The following is a 13,507-nucleotide window of genomic DNA, read 5'->3' as shown; positions in this document are numbered from 1 at the left end:
TTTATAATTCTAGAATTCATAATCCTAGAAATCCATCCTTTGTACCATAGAATTCATAATCCTAGAAATCCATCCTTTGTACCAAATTTTGAGTATTGTATCCCTTTTAGCATTGGTCATTTTGTTAGATGCCTCTTCGGTTCCATAATGAACCTACTTCTGTGGCTACAACAGCAGAGTTAAATAGTTGCAACTAAAACTTTATAGCCTGCAAAGCAGAAAGTATTTACCATCTGACCATTTGCAGAAAAAGGTTGTTGACCATTGGTCTGTTGAATGATAATGTCATCCTTATTCACATTTTTTTTAACTCACATTTTTTATGGGCTTTTTTTTTTTTTTTTTGGTCAGAGAGAATGGGAGAGAGAGCAAGCACAGGCAGACAGAATGGCAGACAGAGGCAGAGGGAGAAGCAGGCTCCCCGCCAAGCAAGGAGCCCGATGTGGGACTCGATCCCAGGACGCTGGGATCATGACCTGAGCCGAAGGCAGCTGCTTAACCAACTGAGCCACCCAGGCGTCCCTTTTATGGGCTTTTTAAAAATTGACTTTTACTTTTTTTTTCTTTAGTAATCTGAAATGATGTTGAGTTTCATTTTTATAATGCTTAATTTTAGAAGGAGCAAAGACAGAACACTTTTCTGCCATAGTGAAATGTATTGCCATGTCTCCATAGACAATACAGCATAACAAAAGTAAAAGATCTTTTATTCTAAATTATATATAAAAATTTGAACTCCCAAAATTCATCAAACTAATGGATTTATGATGCATTAAGTAAAATCTCACTCTTAAAAAATTTTTAAACTATTGTTCTTAATTTCTAACAAACTGTCCTGATATAATTGGTCAGAATTAAATAATCAAAAGGAGAAATAGCAAAAATTTTAGGAAAATATAGATTTTTATATAAAAAATATTCATTTAAAAGGAAAAGTTTTGGTTGCAACTCTTTAACTCTGCTGTTGTAGCCTCAGGTATTACATACATGAATGACTGTAGCTGTGTTCCAATAAAACTTCATTTAGGGAGACTGAAATTTAAACTTCAAACAATTTTTATGTGCCACAAAGTATTATTCTCCTTTTGATTTTTTTCAGCCACTTAAAAAAATACAAAATCCATTCTTAGCTCATAAGCTACATCAACACCAACACCAACAAAAAGACAAGCTGGATTTGGTCTATAGGACTTTTATCAACTCCCAAAACAAATTAAGAGTTTCTTGAGAATAGAGACAATGTCTTATTAATATTTTAAAACTCCAGTACCCAGTATGGCATTGGATACATATCAAGGATTAATAATAAAAAGCTTGATGAATGAATGAATGGATGAGAATTAAGATGTATGTTGGGCTTCTATTTAACTCTTTAATTTTTGATCAAGATAAAATATTAGTACCCAACCCTTTATTCTGATGTAGTATAAAAATCTAAAAATGCTTAAAGTTATTTTTACCTTATAAATATAAAATAGCTTAATATTTTCAAATTTACCATAACATATTATAAAACATTTCTTTGTAATGATAAAACACATTTTTTTAAAGCTTCTTGATCTTTTAGTCTCTTCTAGAATTTATGTCTATAGGGTTTTCACTTCATCTCACTTATAAGTCCCTAATTTTACTTTTTAAGAATAATAAGATTCTTGATGTAACAATACCTATTTTGGGCATATATTGTTTTTAACTAATAATGAGATACAAAGAGGTAATACTTTATATAGCAATGAATTCTTATATTCTATAGAATTTTACAATTACTAGCATTTCACCAATGCCAAGAGATTATTCAACCTTTGTCTGGTAACAGAAACTAAAATCTACTCTTTAAAAAAAAAAAATTTATTTATTTTAAGTAATCTCTATGCCCAATGAGGGGCTGAAACTCATGACCTGCTGATCAAGAGTCAAACAAATGCTACTCCAACTAAGCCAGCCAGGAGCCCTGAAAATAAAATCCATTTTTTTCTATACCTTTATTTATTAACTTTTCATTAAATTTAAATCCTTGAGGGGTACAGCATCACATGGATTCTGTGCCCAATGGCTTTAGCAGGAAGGTTGCTTCGGAATTTGGCAGAAACCATGCCGCTGTTCCCGTGAGCACGAGTTACTTTTCCCCAGATTACTCTGGTTTGTTTGGTTTGCCATCAGGAATCACTGTGTTGTTCTTTGCTTTGTACACATAAGCACATCTCTTGCCTAGATAGAATTCCGTTTCACCTCGAGCATATACACCTTAGATTTTAAGAAGAGCTGTGTGCTCCCTCTGGTTACGGAGACCCCGCTTATAGTCAGCAAAAATGGCCTTGGACCACAATCTTCCAGACATTATTTGGCATTTTAGGAGTCCCGTTCCCAGCCAGCCTCCACAGGCCCCAAGATGGTGGAGAAAGAATAAAATCTATTCTTTAAAAAATAAAGATTTTTATGTTAAACTCTAAAATAAGTTTTGCTAGTATTTCATTTTAGAGGCAGGGAGCAGGCCAGCAAGCATGCAAATATCAGATGAACCATATTCTATGACACAGGGCCCAAAAACAGAAACAATTTCATAATTTAGGGAAATAGATTCCGATTGCCTTATTTCTATTAAAAAGAAAAAAAGGAAAAAAGATGTACTTTACTGATTTTGCTATTCCATTTTCCTTTTTAATAGACCTGGAAAGAAACCCAAGTTTATTAAACTTTTCAATCTCTTTAGGGTTCATACCCACTGACAATAAGTTTATTTTTTTTTATTATTTTTTTTAGATTTTATTTATTTATTTGACAGAGAGAGATCACAAGTAGACGGAGAGGCAGGCAGAGAGAGAGAGAGAGGGAAGCAGGCTTCCTGCTGAGCAGAGAGCCCGATGTGGGACTCGATCCCAGGACCCTGAGATCACGACCTGAGCCGAAGGCAGCGGCTTAACCCACTGAGCCACCCAGGCGCCCCTGACAATAAGTTTAGATTGCTTTATTTCATTTATTCTATTTGTTTCCCCCATTTTCTTCCTAACAACACACACATTCCACAAACAATTGTCCTTTATATTTGTAGATTAGACTATTCACTGTCAATTACTGACTGTAAAATATTTGTACCTTAGTGGAGAAGTTTTTTATTATTTTACCTTAATATTTAATATGTGTTTTCTATAACTTGAATACTTAAAAATTTTTGTAAATCTAAGTTATCTATAGTTAAATGTAGTCTAGAAATGGTTTCTTCTCTTTTTAGGCACAATTATCTAAGACAAACAAGTTAAAGACAACTAACTGTATTATCACAGAACCCAAATTACATTTCAGAGTTCCTAGCTTGCATCCAGTGTTATAATTTGGGTATTAGAAGAATGACAAGCATTTAAATGTATAGTGAAGATATGAAATCAGTATTTTTGGTTGGACTTACATTGCTTTTATGTTTATTTTTCAAATGCTTAACAGTTCTATGGACTTCTGCAGTAGATAGTCACACCCTATGTATTTATATATAAAATATGAAATAAAGCAAACCCATTAAAAATCAAGATATTTACAATTGGTAAGTCACCCAATCTGAAAAAAAAAAAAAAAAGATTAAGAAAGACCTATTTATGTATATTTTAAACTTATTTAAAGAAAACACTCAAATACAACTCTACGTAGGTAGTTGCTATAGGCATTTTAAATGTAAGAATTTAACCTGTACCCCTGGGGATAAAAATACATTATATGTTTATTTTAAAAAATAAATAAATACATTAAAAAAAAGAAGAAGTGGACATAAACTGATTTAGGACTGAAAACATGCCTAGAATATAACTTTTACGAGATATAGTCATGGTGCTAATAAAAAAAAATTATGTGATCTAGAAAAAAAAAAAGTAAGAATTTAAGAGCACCTGTAAGGTTTTAAGGTAACTGAGACTTCATTTATTTAAGAATAAAGGGCTTCTTAATTTCTGATATAATGAAACATACATGGTCAGGGAAAGAGACTCTTATCAACTAACAGTACTTAAAAAAAAGTGGATGGGATAAACACATATTAGAATGGCAGAAATTTAAGACCTCTGATTTACAACAAGATGAAAAAAGATAAAATATGAAACTTACTACATCAAAATTTTAAAATAACAAGATCATAAAGATTTCATGGATATACTTTAAATCTACGATAAGACTATTTTTCTCTATTTGGTAGTTATGTGCCCAAAAAAACCAAAAAAACAAAAAACAAAACCAACTAACCAATTTGTTCACTTAGTATTTATGTAGCAACACATAAAAAGAATTAACCCTTACTAAGTTAACCCTTGCATATAGCATTTACTAACATGCCAGAAATAGTTCTCATTGAATCCCACAGCTACCCTTGTACATAGGTACTTTTGTTTGCCTCATTCATAGGAAACTGAGGCACAGAGGAGTTCAATAGTTAGTCTATGGTCACCCTGTTAATAAGTAGCAGAGCCAAAATTCAAAGGTTTATATTTTCAGTCTAGCATTTTGATAATAACTTGACACACCACAGAATACAAAATACTTCACTCTGTGTGGGAATTATTCTCCCCCAATTAAAATAATGTTATCTGGTTATAAATGAATTCCATAGTAACTTACTTTCTGATATAAAAAGAAATGATACAATATTATTAAATCATCACAGAAAAAACAGGGAATATAAAGCCAAGGTCATTTACTTCAAATACTTAACAGAACGACCAGACTCCAAAAATTCTTCACATATGTAAGCAATTTTCTTACAAACAAAACACAAACACACCTCTCTCTACAGGAGATGGCTTCCCTCCAATTGTACTTTTTAAGTTAGTCTCAAAGTCTAAAAGAAATGTAAAAACTGGCCAAAGGACCATTTCCCCTTAACACCCAGAAGCTTATTATATAAGAATGACTTCTTTTTTAAAGTCATGAAAACACTACAACTCTATTCTGATTGCTTTAAAAACAAACCACATTATAAATCTAATCATAAAAATATCCCAAAAAATTCTGTCACAATTTTTACATAGAAAAACAAAGTATTTTACAATTTGTTAAAAAAAAATTTCCATTTTCATATACTAGAACTGTGGTTTTTAAAGTTTGAAAGTATGGTCTACCGGCCAACAACATCTGCATCAACTGGGGCCTTGTTTGAAATACAAATGCTTAGGACCCACTGCAGATTTACTGAATCAGAAACTCTGTGGGTGTGCCCAACAATCTGTTTTAACAAGCCCTTAGTTTGATTGTGGGGCAGGCCAAAGTTTGAAAACTACTATGACAGGGTAAGATGGAGAGCAGAAATGTCTTGTATTAATCAAACAGTACATACAATCATGAATTGGTTTGAAAATAGAAGGACATATTGAATATTAAGTTGAAATTCAGCCAGCAAACACTTTTTTGGGAGGTAAAGAAAACAATATGACAAGTGGTAAGATAAGTTTGCATATGATTCTGAGGTTTATGGCTTCCTTCAAAAAAAAAAAAAAAGACTCTTTTCCCCGTATCACTGATCACTGCCTACTCTTAATTCTCTCCCTAACTTTTCTCCTCATGCAAAGGTTTAAGGTAAGATTCTTGTGGCATAAAGCCTAGATATTAATTCTGCATTTTGGCTTATTAAATTCTGCATTTAAATTCACATTAGAATTACGAACTATGGAATCCTTTCTCTTCAAAAGTACTATAAATATGGTATATATATTCTATTGTAATTTCCTGTGCTTTAAGACCAATGACAAGGGTATCTCAAGAACAGAGAAATCAGATAATTTTGAATTACATTAACAAAGCACATCAGACCAGAAGCAATGCTAAGAGTTAGAGTTCTGCTATCACCTCCTTTGGCAATACACCTGAAGTCCAACTTGTATCACAGACCACTAAACAAAAGCAAAATTATCTTCTGGACTAGTTCAATCTTCTTCATTTTATATCATGTTTGTATAAATCCAAAGAAAAGAAGTCAAGAAACATTTTTTATACGACAATTCTTCTACAGCAAAGTTTTTACATTCTTAAAACCGCAAGTCTCTTGTTCTGCCTTGCAAAATTATAAAAATAATATAAAACACAGTGAAAAAGATGAATGATAATATGAATAGCCTACTTCTTGAATATGAGAAAAGCACATACTATCTCACCTCTGGAGTGACATCTCGTGGTGCAAACCCTGTTCCTCCAGTTGTTAATATCAAGTTAAGTTCCTTTTCATCACACCAATCTATCAGGGTTTCCTGAAAGAAAATGGTAACACTGTCACAGGCAGAAGAACTTACTAGCCCACTTAAGACATCCACATACCAAATACCTCATATACAGTGAGGAAACACAGATTCATTTCAGCAATCAAAGAAGAAAATTTTGAAGCTCAATTCATGGAACAGATTTGTTATTGATTGAAACACACTGCAGTTTGGGGTATTTATGCAGTATAAAAAATGAGGAAGAAAGCATCAAATTCTTAAAAATAAATGAAACACAGGAAATACTATAAATTAAGAGCTTATAAAATAGTCTAATATTGGGGAAAAAAGTCTAATATTGGATATTTAATAAAATCTAAGAGGGAAAAGCAGGGCATTCCAACAAAGATTATAAATTGTCTTTATTTTTTTTATTTCTCCATTTTTCTCTATTCAAGTCCATCCAGGTCTGATACAGTCTGGGCTTACTTTATTTTTCTTTCTACAGCTCTGCAGTGGTTTCTGAAATAAGTTCAGTCTGAAGACTAGATATGGTTCAATTAGGGTTTTGTTTTTTTAATTATATAATAATCAGACATTTGATGGTATGAAGAGGATAGGTTATACAGTGGTGCTAATATTGTTAACTTTCATAGCAGAAGTTTGACCAACTCCAAAGTTTAAAAAGATAGCAAAAAATATGACTAACGGGGTGCCTGGGTGCCTCAGTCATTAAGCGTCTGCCATCTGCTCAGGTCATGATCCTGGGGTCCTAGGATTGAGACCCACATCAGGCTCCTCGCTCAGTGGGGAGCCTGCTTCTCCCTCTCCCACCCCCCTTCTTATGTTCCCTCTCTTGCTGTGTCTCTCTCTGTCAAATAAATAAATAAAATCATTTTAAAAAAAGACTAACTTATTAATAATTTTCCTTATTTTTAAACTTGAGAGAGATCTGTTTAGCACATATCTTATAATATAATCTCACATTTGCTTTCTTTTTTTTTAAGATTTTTATTTATTTATTTGACAGACAGAGATCACAAGTAGGCAGAGAGACAGGCAGAGAGAGAGAGAGGGGGAAGCAGTCTCTCTACAGAGCAGGGAGACCGCACGATCCCAGGACCCCAAGATCATGACCTGAGCTGGAGGCAGAGGCTTAACCCACTGAGCCACCCAGGTGCCCCCACTTTCTTTTTTTCCTATTTAAATGAAATAAAATGCTTCCGTATTAGCTTCAGAGTACTATTTTGGTTTTGTATAGCTATTGCTTTCACTCAGTTAAGCATTCATACATTCTTCTATTTGTAACATAGGAATAGAAAGATGACACGTTTTATAACTTATGATAGTTATTTCTGGATAATTAGATTTGTAGTACATTTTAATTCCTTTCACATTTTTCAAATTCTTTAAAAATTGCAGGTATTATTGAAAAAATAAAGGGATTTTACAAATCAAATTTTCTGGTATTTGTTCTTTATTTTGATAACCTTAGTGTCTTATTTCCCCCTCATTTTCAGGCAGCTCAGAAACAAATTTTATATTCGACAACTAAGTATATTCTATTGTAGTAGGTTAAACACAGTCACATATCTCCTGTCAAAAGGTGGAGTCTGTTTTCATCAATTCCATATCTGAGACAGAACTGTAACTCTGATGAGGGCAAAAATCATGGTGTATGAGTTCTGAAGCCACGTTCTCAAAATGTCTCACATTTTCTACTGTCACTCTCTTGGTAAACTTCTATTATCATGAAAGGAAATCCAGTCTAAATAACGGAATGAAGAGAACATGTAGAGAGAAAGCTCAGTGAAACAGATAGCACCAAGGCCCCAGACATCTGTATGATGCTATCTTAGATTTTCCAGCCTTAGTTGCAAATTATTTCAGCCAAATGAATGACACCAAGTAAAACCAGAAGAAAATACACCCAGGTAAGCCCAGCAAACCCACAGATTTGTGAGAAATAATAAATCATTGCTGTCACTAAGTCTTATGGTGGTTTTAATGAAATGATACAATATAAATACAACTACTTTCCTAGTTAGTATCTTTGCATCCTCCTCTTTTTCAGGCTATTTTCAATTTATATTTTATTGTATTTTATTAGTTGTAAGTCTATACATCCTTCACAAAAATCTTCAAAATAGTTTTGAAAGTAAACTTGATGTGAATTAGGTTTAAATAAATTACCATGAAGTCTCAATTTTAATCTTTCAGTTTAAGAAACATACCAATGCCTAAAACAGTATGGAGGTTCCTCAAAAAGTTGAAAATAGAGCTATCTATGACCCAGCAATTGCACTATTAGGTATTAACCCCAAAGATACAAATATAGTGATCCGAAGAGGTACCTGAACCCCAATGTTTATAGCAGCAATGTCCACAACAGCTAAACTATGCAAAAAGCCCAGATGTCCATCGACAGATGAATAAAGAAGATGTGGGATATATATACAATGGAATACTACTCAGCCATAAAAAAAATGAAATCTTGCCATTTGCAATGACAGGGATGGAACTCTTGGGTGTTATGCTATGTGAAATAAGTCAAATCAAGAAGACAATTATACGATCTCATTCATATGTGGAATTTAAGAAACAAAACAGAGGATTATAGGGGAAGGGAGGGAAAAATAAAACAAGACAAAATCAGAGAGGGAGACAAACCATAAGAGACTCTCAATCATAGGAAATAAACTGAGGGGGTGTGGGGTAACTGGGTGATGGACATTAAGGAAGGCATGTGATATAATGAGCTCTGGGTATTATATAAGACTGATTAATCACTGACCTCTACCTCTTAAACTAATACACTATATGTTAGGTAGGTGAATGTAAATTAAAAAAACCAAAACAACCATACCAATGACGAGTATGTGCCAGGAAAATGTGGGAATGAAAAAAAATGCAATGACAAATGTACTTTATGTCAATGAGCTCAGAAGTATGAATAAATTAATTTGGTACCTCACTATATCATTATAGTGCTATGGAAGTGCTATGAAAGAAGTGTGACCATCTTAAGAAAATTGTTTTGCATATATCATATGTCTTTATGAATATTTAACATTTTTCTTACATTGAACAGAATGAAAACCATCACTACAGAGATCTTTAGCAATATTTTTTCTCTTGCAGAAGACTACAGAACCTAAAAAAGATAAAAATGGGACAGTAATAAAGCTAAGAGGAAGTAAATTTAGACAAGCCAACGTTCTATATATCTACTTAGAGTCTCATACTCATCTATTGCAATAGATTTTTCTTCCTTTCTTTACATTTATTGATGGAAACATGAATCACTGAATTAAGCAGACCTCAGCAATATAAAATCACTTGAGAAATGTCACATTTTTCTTTGTTTTTTTTAAAGAGTCTGATATCAAGCCCCGCATCGGGCTCTCTGCTCAGTGGGAACCTGCTTCCCCCCACCCCCTGCCTGCCTCCTGCCTCTCTGCCTACTTGTGATCTCTCTCTCTGTAAAAAAAAAAAAAAAAAAAAAAAGAGTCTGATATAACCACCTAAGAAATTCCTATCTATACTTAATGAGATACAGCATTAGGACACCTTATTAAAGTCTCCTCTGACTCCCCCAGGCGATTTGTTCCCTGTGTGTAATAGCAGTCATTCCTTTGAGATAGCACTTTTCATATTTTACCAAACTTTTCTTGTTTATATGTCTCTATATGTCTTATCTCTGTAAGAGTAATCTCCAAAATTCTGATTGTACATATGTATTAGTAAAGCAATTTCAGAATGTTATCAGACATTTCTATCACTAAAGCAAATTCTGAATATTATGCTAAAACACATTCATCACGTCACACAAGAAATTTTAAAAGATGAGAAAAAGACAATGTAATACTTAAAATAGCTTTGATTTTAGTAATTGTACAAAAATATTTTTCTCACCAATAATCAATGCACATAATATGATTGAATATGCATTATTTTAGAAAATCTTGGTTTGACATTTTCTGATACAGTAATTAAAAAGTAAAATAAAAAATAAATACACTGAAATGAAAGAAATAGATTAGCTACACTTACAAAATCACATTAACTTCTCATTTATTTTTCTAGGCAGATTCATCCATTCCTTGTCCATTTTCTCTTCTCTATTCATATTATCTGATCTCCCTCTCTTGTCCTTTTTGGCTCTGAGAATCTACTCCAAATCACTTTAAAATTAGAATTCTAAAAATATATTTCTTTAAAACCTTCCTCAAAAACCCGACTTTTCTCCACTGGAGAAAACACCAACACATTTCCTAAATATTTGTAAATGTAGTTGAAGCTTACACCAAGTCCTTCAAAAAATAAATGCAAACACTCAACAAGATCCTACCTAATAGAGTCCAACACCACATTAAAAAGATTATCCACCATGAACAGGTGGGATTAATCTATGGGATGCAAGGGTGGTTCAACATTTGCAAATCAATCAATGTGATAGAACAAATCAATAAGAGAAGAGAGAAGAACCACGTAGTCCTCTCAATTGATGCAGAAAAAGCATTTGACAAGATACAGCATCCATTCCTGATCAAATTCTTCAAAGTATAGGGATAGAGGAAACATTCCTCAACTTCAAAAAATCTATCTATGAAAAACCCACAGCAAATATCATTCTTAATGGGGAAAAGCTGACAGCCTTCCCTTTGAGATCAGGAACATGACAAGGATGCCCACTCCCCCACCGTTGTTCAACATAGTACTAGAAGTCCTAGCAATAGCAATCAGACAACAAAGAGAAATAAAAGGTATACAAATTGGCAAAGAAGAAGTCAAACTCCCTCTCTTCGCAGATGACTTGATACTTTATATGGAAAACCCAAAAGACTCCACCCCCAAACTACTAGAACTCATACAGCAATTCAGTAATGTGGCAGGATACAAAATCAAAGTACAGAAATCAGTTGCTTTCTTATACACTAACAATGAAAAAATAGAAAAGGAAATTAGAGAATTGATTCCATTTATAGCACCAAGAACCATAAGATACCTGGGAATAAACCTAACCAAAGAGGTAAGGAATCTGCACTCGAGGAACTACATAACACTCACAAAAGAAATTGAAGAAGACACAAAAAGATGGAAAAGCATTCCATGCTCATGGATCAGAAGAATAAACATTGTTAAAATGTCTATACTGCCCAGAGCCATCTATACTTTCAATGTCATCCCAAGCAAAATTCCACTGGCATTTTTCAAAGTGCTGGAACAGACAATCCTAAAATTTGTATGGAACCAGAAGAAACCCCGAATTGCTAAGGAGATGTTGAAAAAGAAAAACAAAACTGGGGGCATCGCGTTGCCTGATTTCAAGCTTTACTACAAAGCTATGATCACCAAGACAGCATGGCACTGGCACAAAAACAGACACATAGACCAGTGGAACAGAGTAGAGAGCCCAGATATGGACCCACAACTATATGGTCATAAATAATCTTCAACAAAGCAGGAAAAAATATCCAGCGGAAAAAAGACAGTCTCTTCAATAAATGGTGCTGGGAAAACTGGACAGCTACGTATAGAATAATGAAACTTCACCATCCTCTTACACCATACACAAAGATAAACTCAAAATGGATAAAAGACCTCAATGTGAGGCAGGAATCTATCAAAACCTAGAGGAGAACTTAGGCAGTAATCTCTTCAACATCAATTACAGCAACTTCTTTCAAGACAAGTCTCCAAAGGCAAAGGAAAATGAACTTTTGGGACTTAATCAAGATCAAAAGCTTCGGCACAGCAAAGGAAACAGTCAACAAAACAAAGAGGCAACCCATGGAATAGGAGAAGATGTTTGCAAATGACCCTATAGATGAAGGGCTGATATCCAAAATCTATAAAGAACTCCTCAAACTCAACACACATAACAGATAATCACGTCAAAAAATGGTCAGAAGACATGACCATTCTTCTTCTCCAAAGAAGACATACAAATGGCTAACAGACACATGAAAAAATATTCATCATTAGCCAACAGGGAGATTCAAATCAAAAACACACTGAGATACCACCTTACCCCAGTTAGAATGGCCAAAATTAATAAGACAGGACACAACAAGTGTTGGAGAGGATGTGGAGAAAGGGGAACCCTCTTACACTGTTGGTAGGAATGGAAGTTGGTGCAGCCACTTTGGAAAACAGTGTGGCGATTCCTTAAGAAATTAAAAATAGAGCTACCCTATGACCCTGCAATTGCACTATTGGGCATTTACCCAAAAGGTAAAGATGTAGTGAAAAGAAGAGCCATCTGTATTCCAGTGTTCATAGCAGCAATGGCCATAGTCGACAAAGTGTGGAAAGGACCAAGATGCCCTTCAACTGAATAATTGATAAAGAAGATATGGTTCATATATACAATGGAGTATTATGCCTCCATCAGAAAGGATGAATGAACATGGATGGGACTAGAAGAGATTATGCTGGGTGAAAGAAGTTAAGCACAGAGAGTTAATTATCATATGGTTTTACTTACTTGTGGAGCCTAAGGAATAAGAGAGAAGACATTGGGAGATGGAGAGGAGAAGTGAGTTGGGGGAAATTGGAGGGGGAGACAAACCATGAGAGTCTATGGATTCTGTGAAACAAACTGATGGGTTTGGGGGTGGGTGGTGTGAGCCTGGTGGTGGGTATTACGGAGGGCGTATTGCATGGAGCATTGGGTAGGGTGCATAAACAATGAATTTTGGAACACTGAAAAAAAATTAAATTAAACTAAATTTAAAAAAAACCCAACAATTATTTTTCAAAGAAATGGAACAAATAATCCTAAAATTTATATGGAATCAGAAAAGACCCCAAATAAGCAGAGGAATGCTGAAAAAGAAAACCAAAGCTGGTGGCATCACAATTCCGGACTTCAAGCTCTATCACAAATCTGTAATCATCAACACAGTATGGTACCAGCACAAAAACAGACCCATAGATCAAAGGAACAGAATAGAGAGCCCAGAAATAGACCCTCAACTCTACAGTCAACTAATCTTCGAAAAAGCAGGAAAGAATGTCCAATGGAAAAAAGACAGTCTCTTCAACAAATGGTATTGGGAAAAATGTACAGCCACATGGAAAAGAATGAAACTGGACCACTTCCCTACACCACACACAAAAATAGACTCCAAATGGATGAAAGACCTCAATGTGAGAAAGGAATCCATCAAAATTCTTGAGGAGAACACAGGCAGCAATCTCTTAGACCTCAGCTGCAGCAACTTCTTCCTAGAAACGTCGCCAAAGGCAAGGGAAGCAGGGGCAAAAATGAACTATTGGGACTTCATCACGATCGAAAGCTTTTGCACAGCAAATGAAACAGGCAACATAATCAA

The 13,507-nt window shown here is 34.2% G+C and overlaps 1 protein-coding gene and 1 pseudogene across 5 annotated transcripts in view; both read right to left on the bottom strand.

Moving 5' to 3' along the window:
• Window positions 1–13,507, bottom strand: part of GPHN (gephyrin) — a 653,508-nt gene that overhangs the window by 329,475 nt on the left and 310,526 nt on the right. For all 5 annotated transcript variants that reach the window (XM_047739307.1, XM_047739308.1, XM_047739309.1 and 2 more), the window contains exon 4: window positions 6,126–6,218. In XM_047739307.1, the coding sequence (XP_047595263.1) occupies window positions 6,126–6,218 (93 nt within the window). The remainder of the gene's footprint in view (window positions 1–6,125; window positions 6,219–13,507) is intronic.
• LOC125105661 (60S ribosomal protein L35a-like) lies at window positions 1,879–2,338 on the bottom strand (annotated as a pseudogene).

This window comes from Lutra lutra, chromosome 7 (genome assembly GCF_902655055.1).
Source record: "Lutra lutra chromosome 7, mLutLut1.2, whole genome shotgun sequence".
In the NCBI taxonomy this organism is placed as follows: domain Eukaryota; kingdom Metazoa; phylum Chordata; class Mammalia; order Carnivora; family Mustelidae; genus Lutra; species Lutra lutra.
This window is presented reverse-complemented; position numbering and strand designations above follow the sequence as displayed.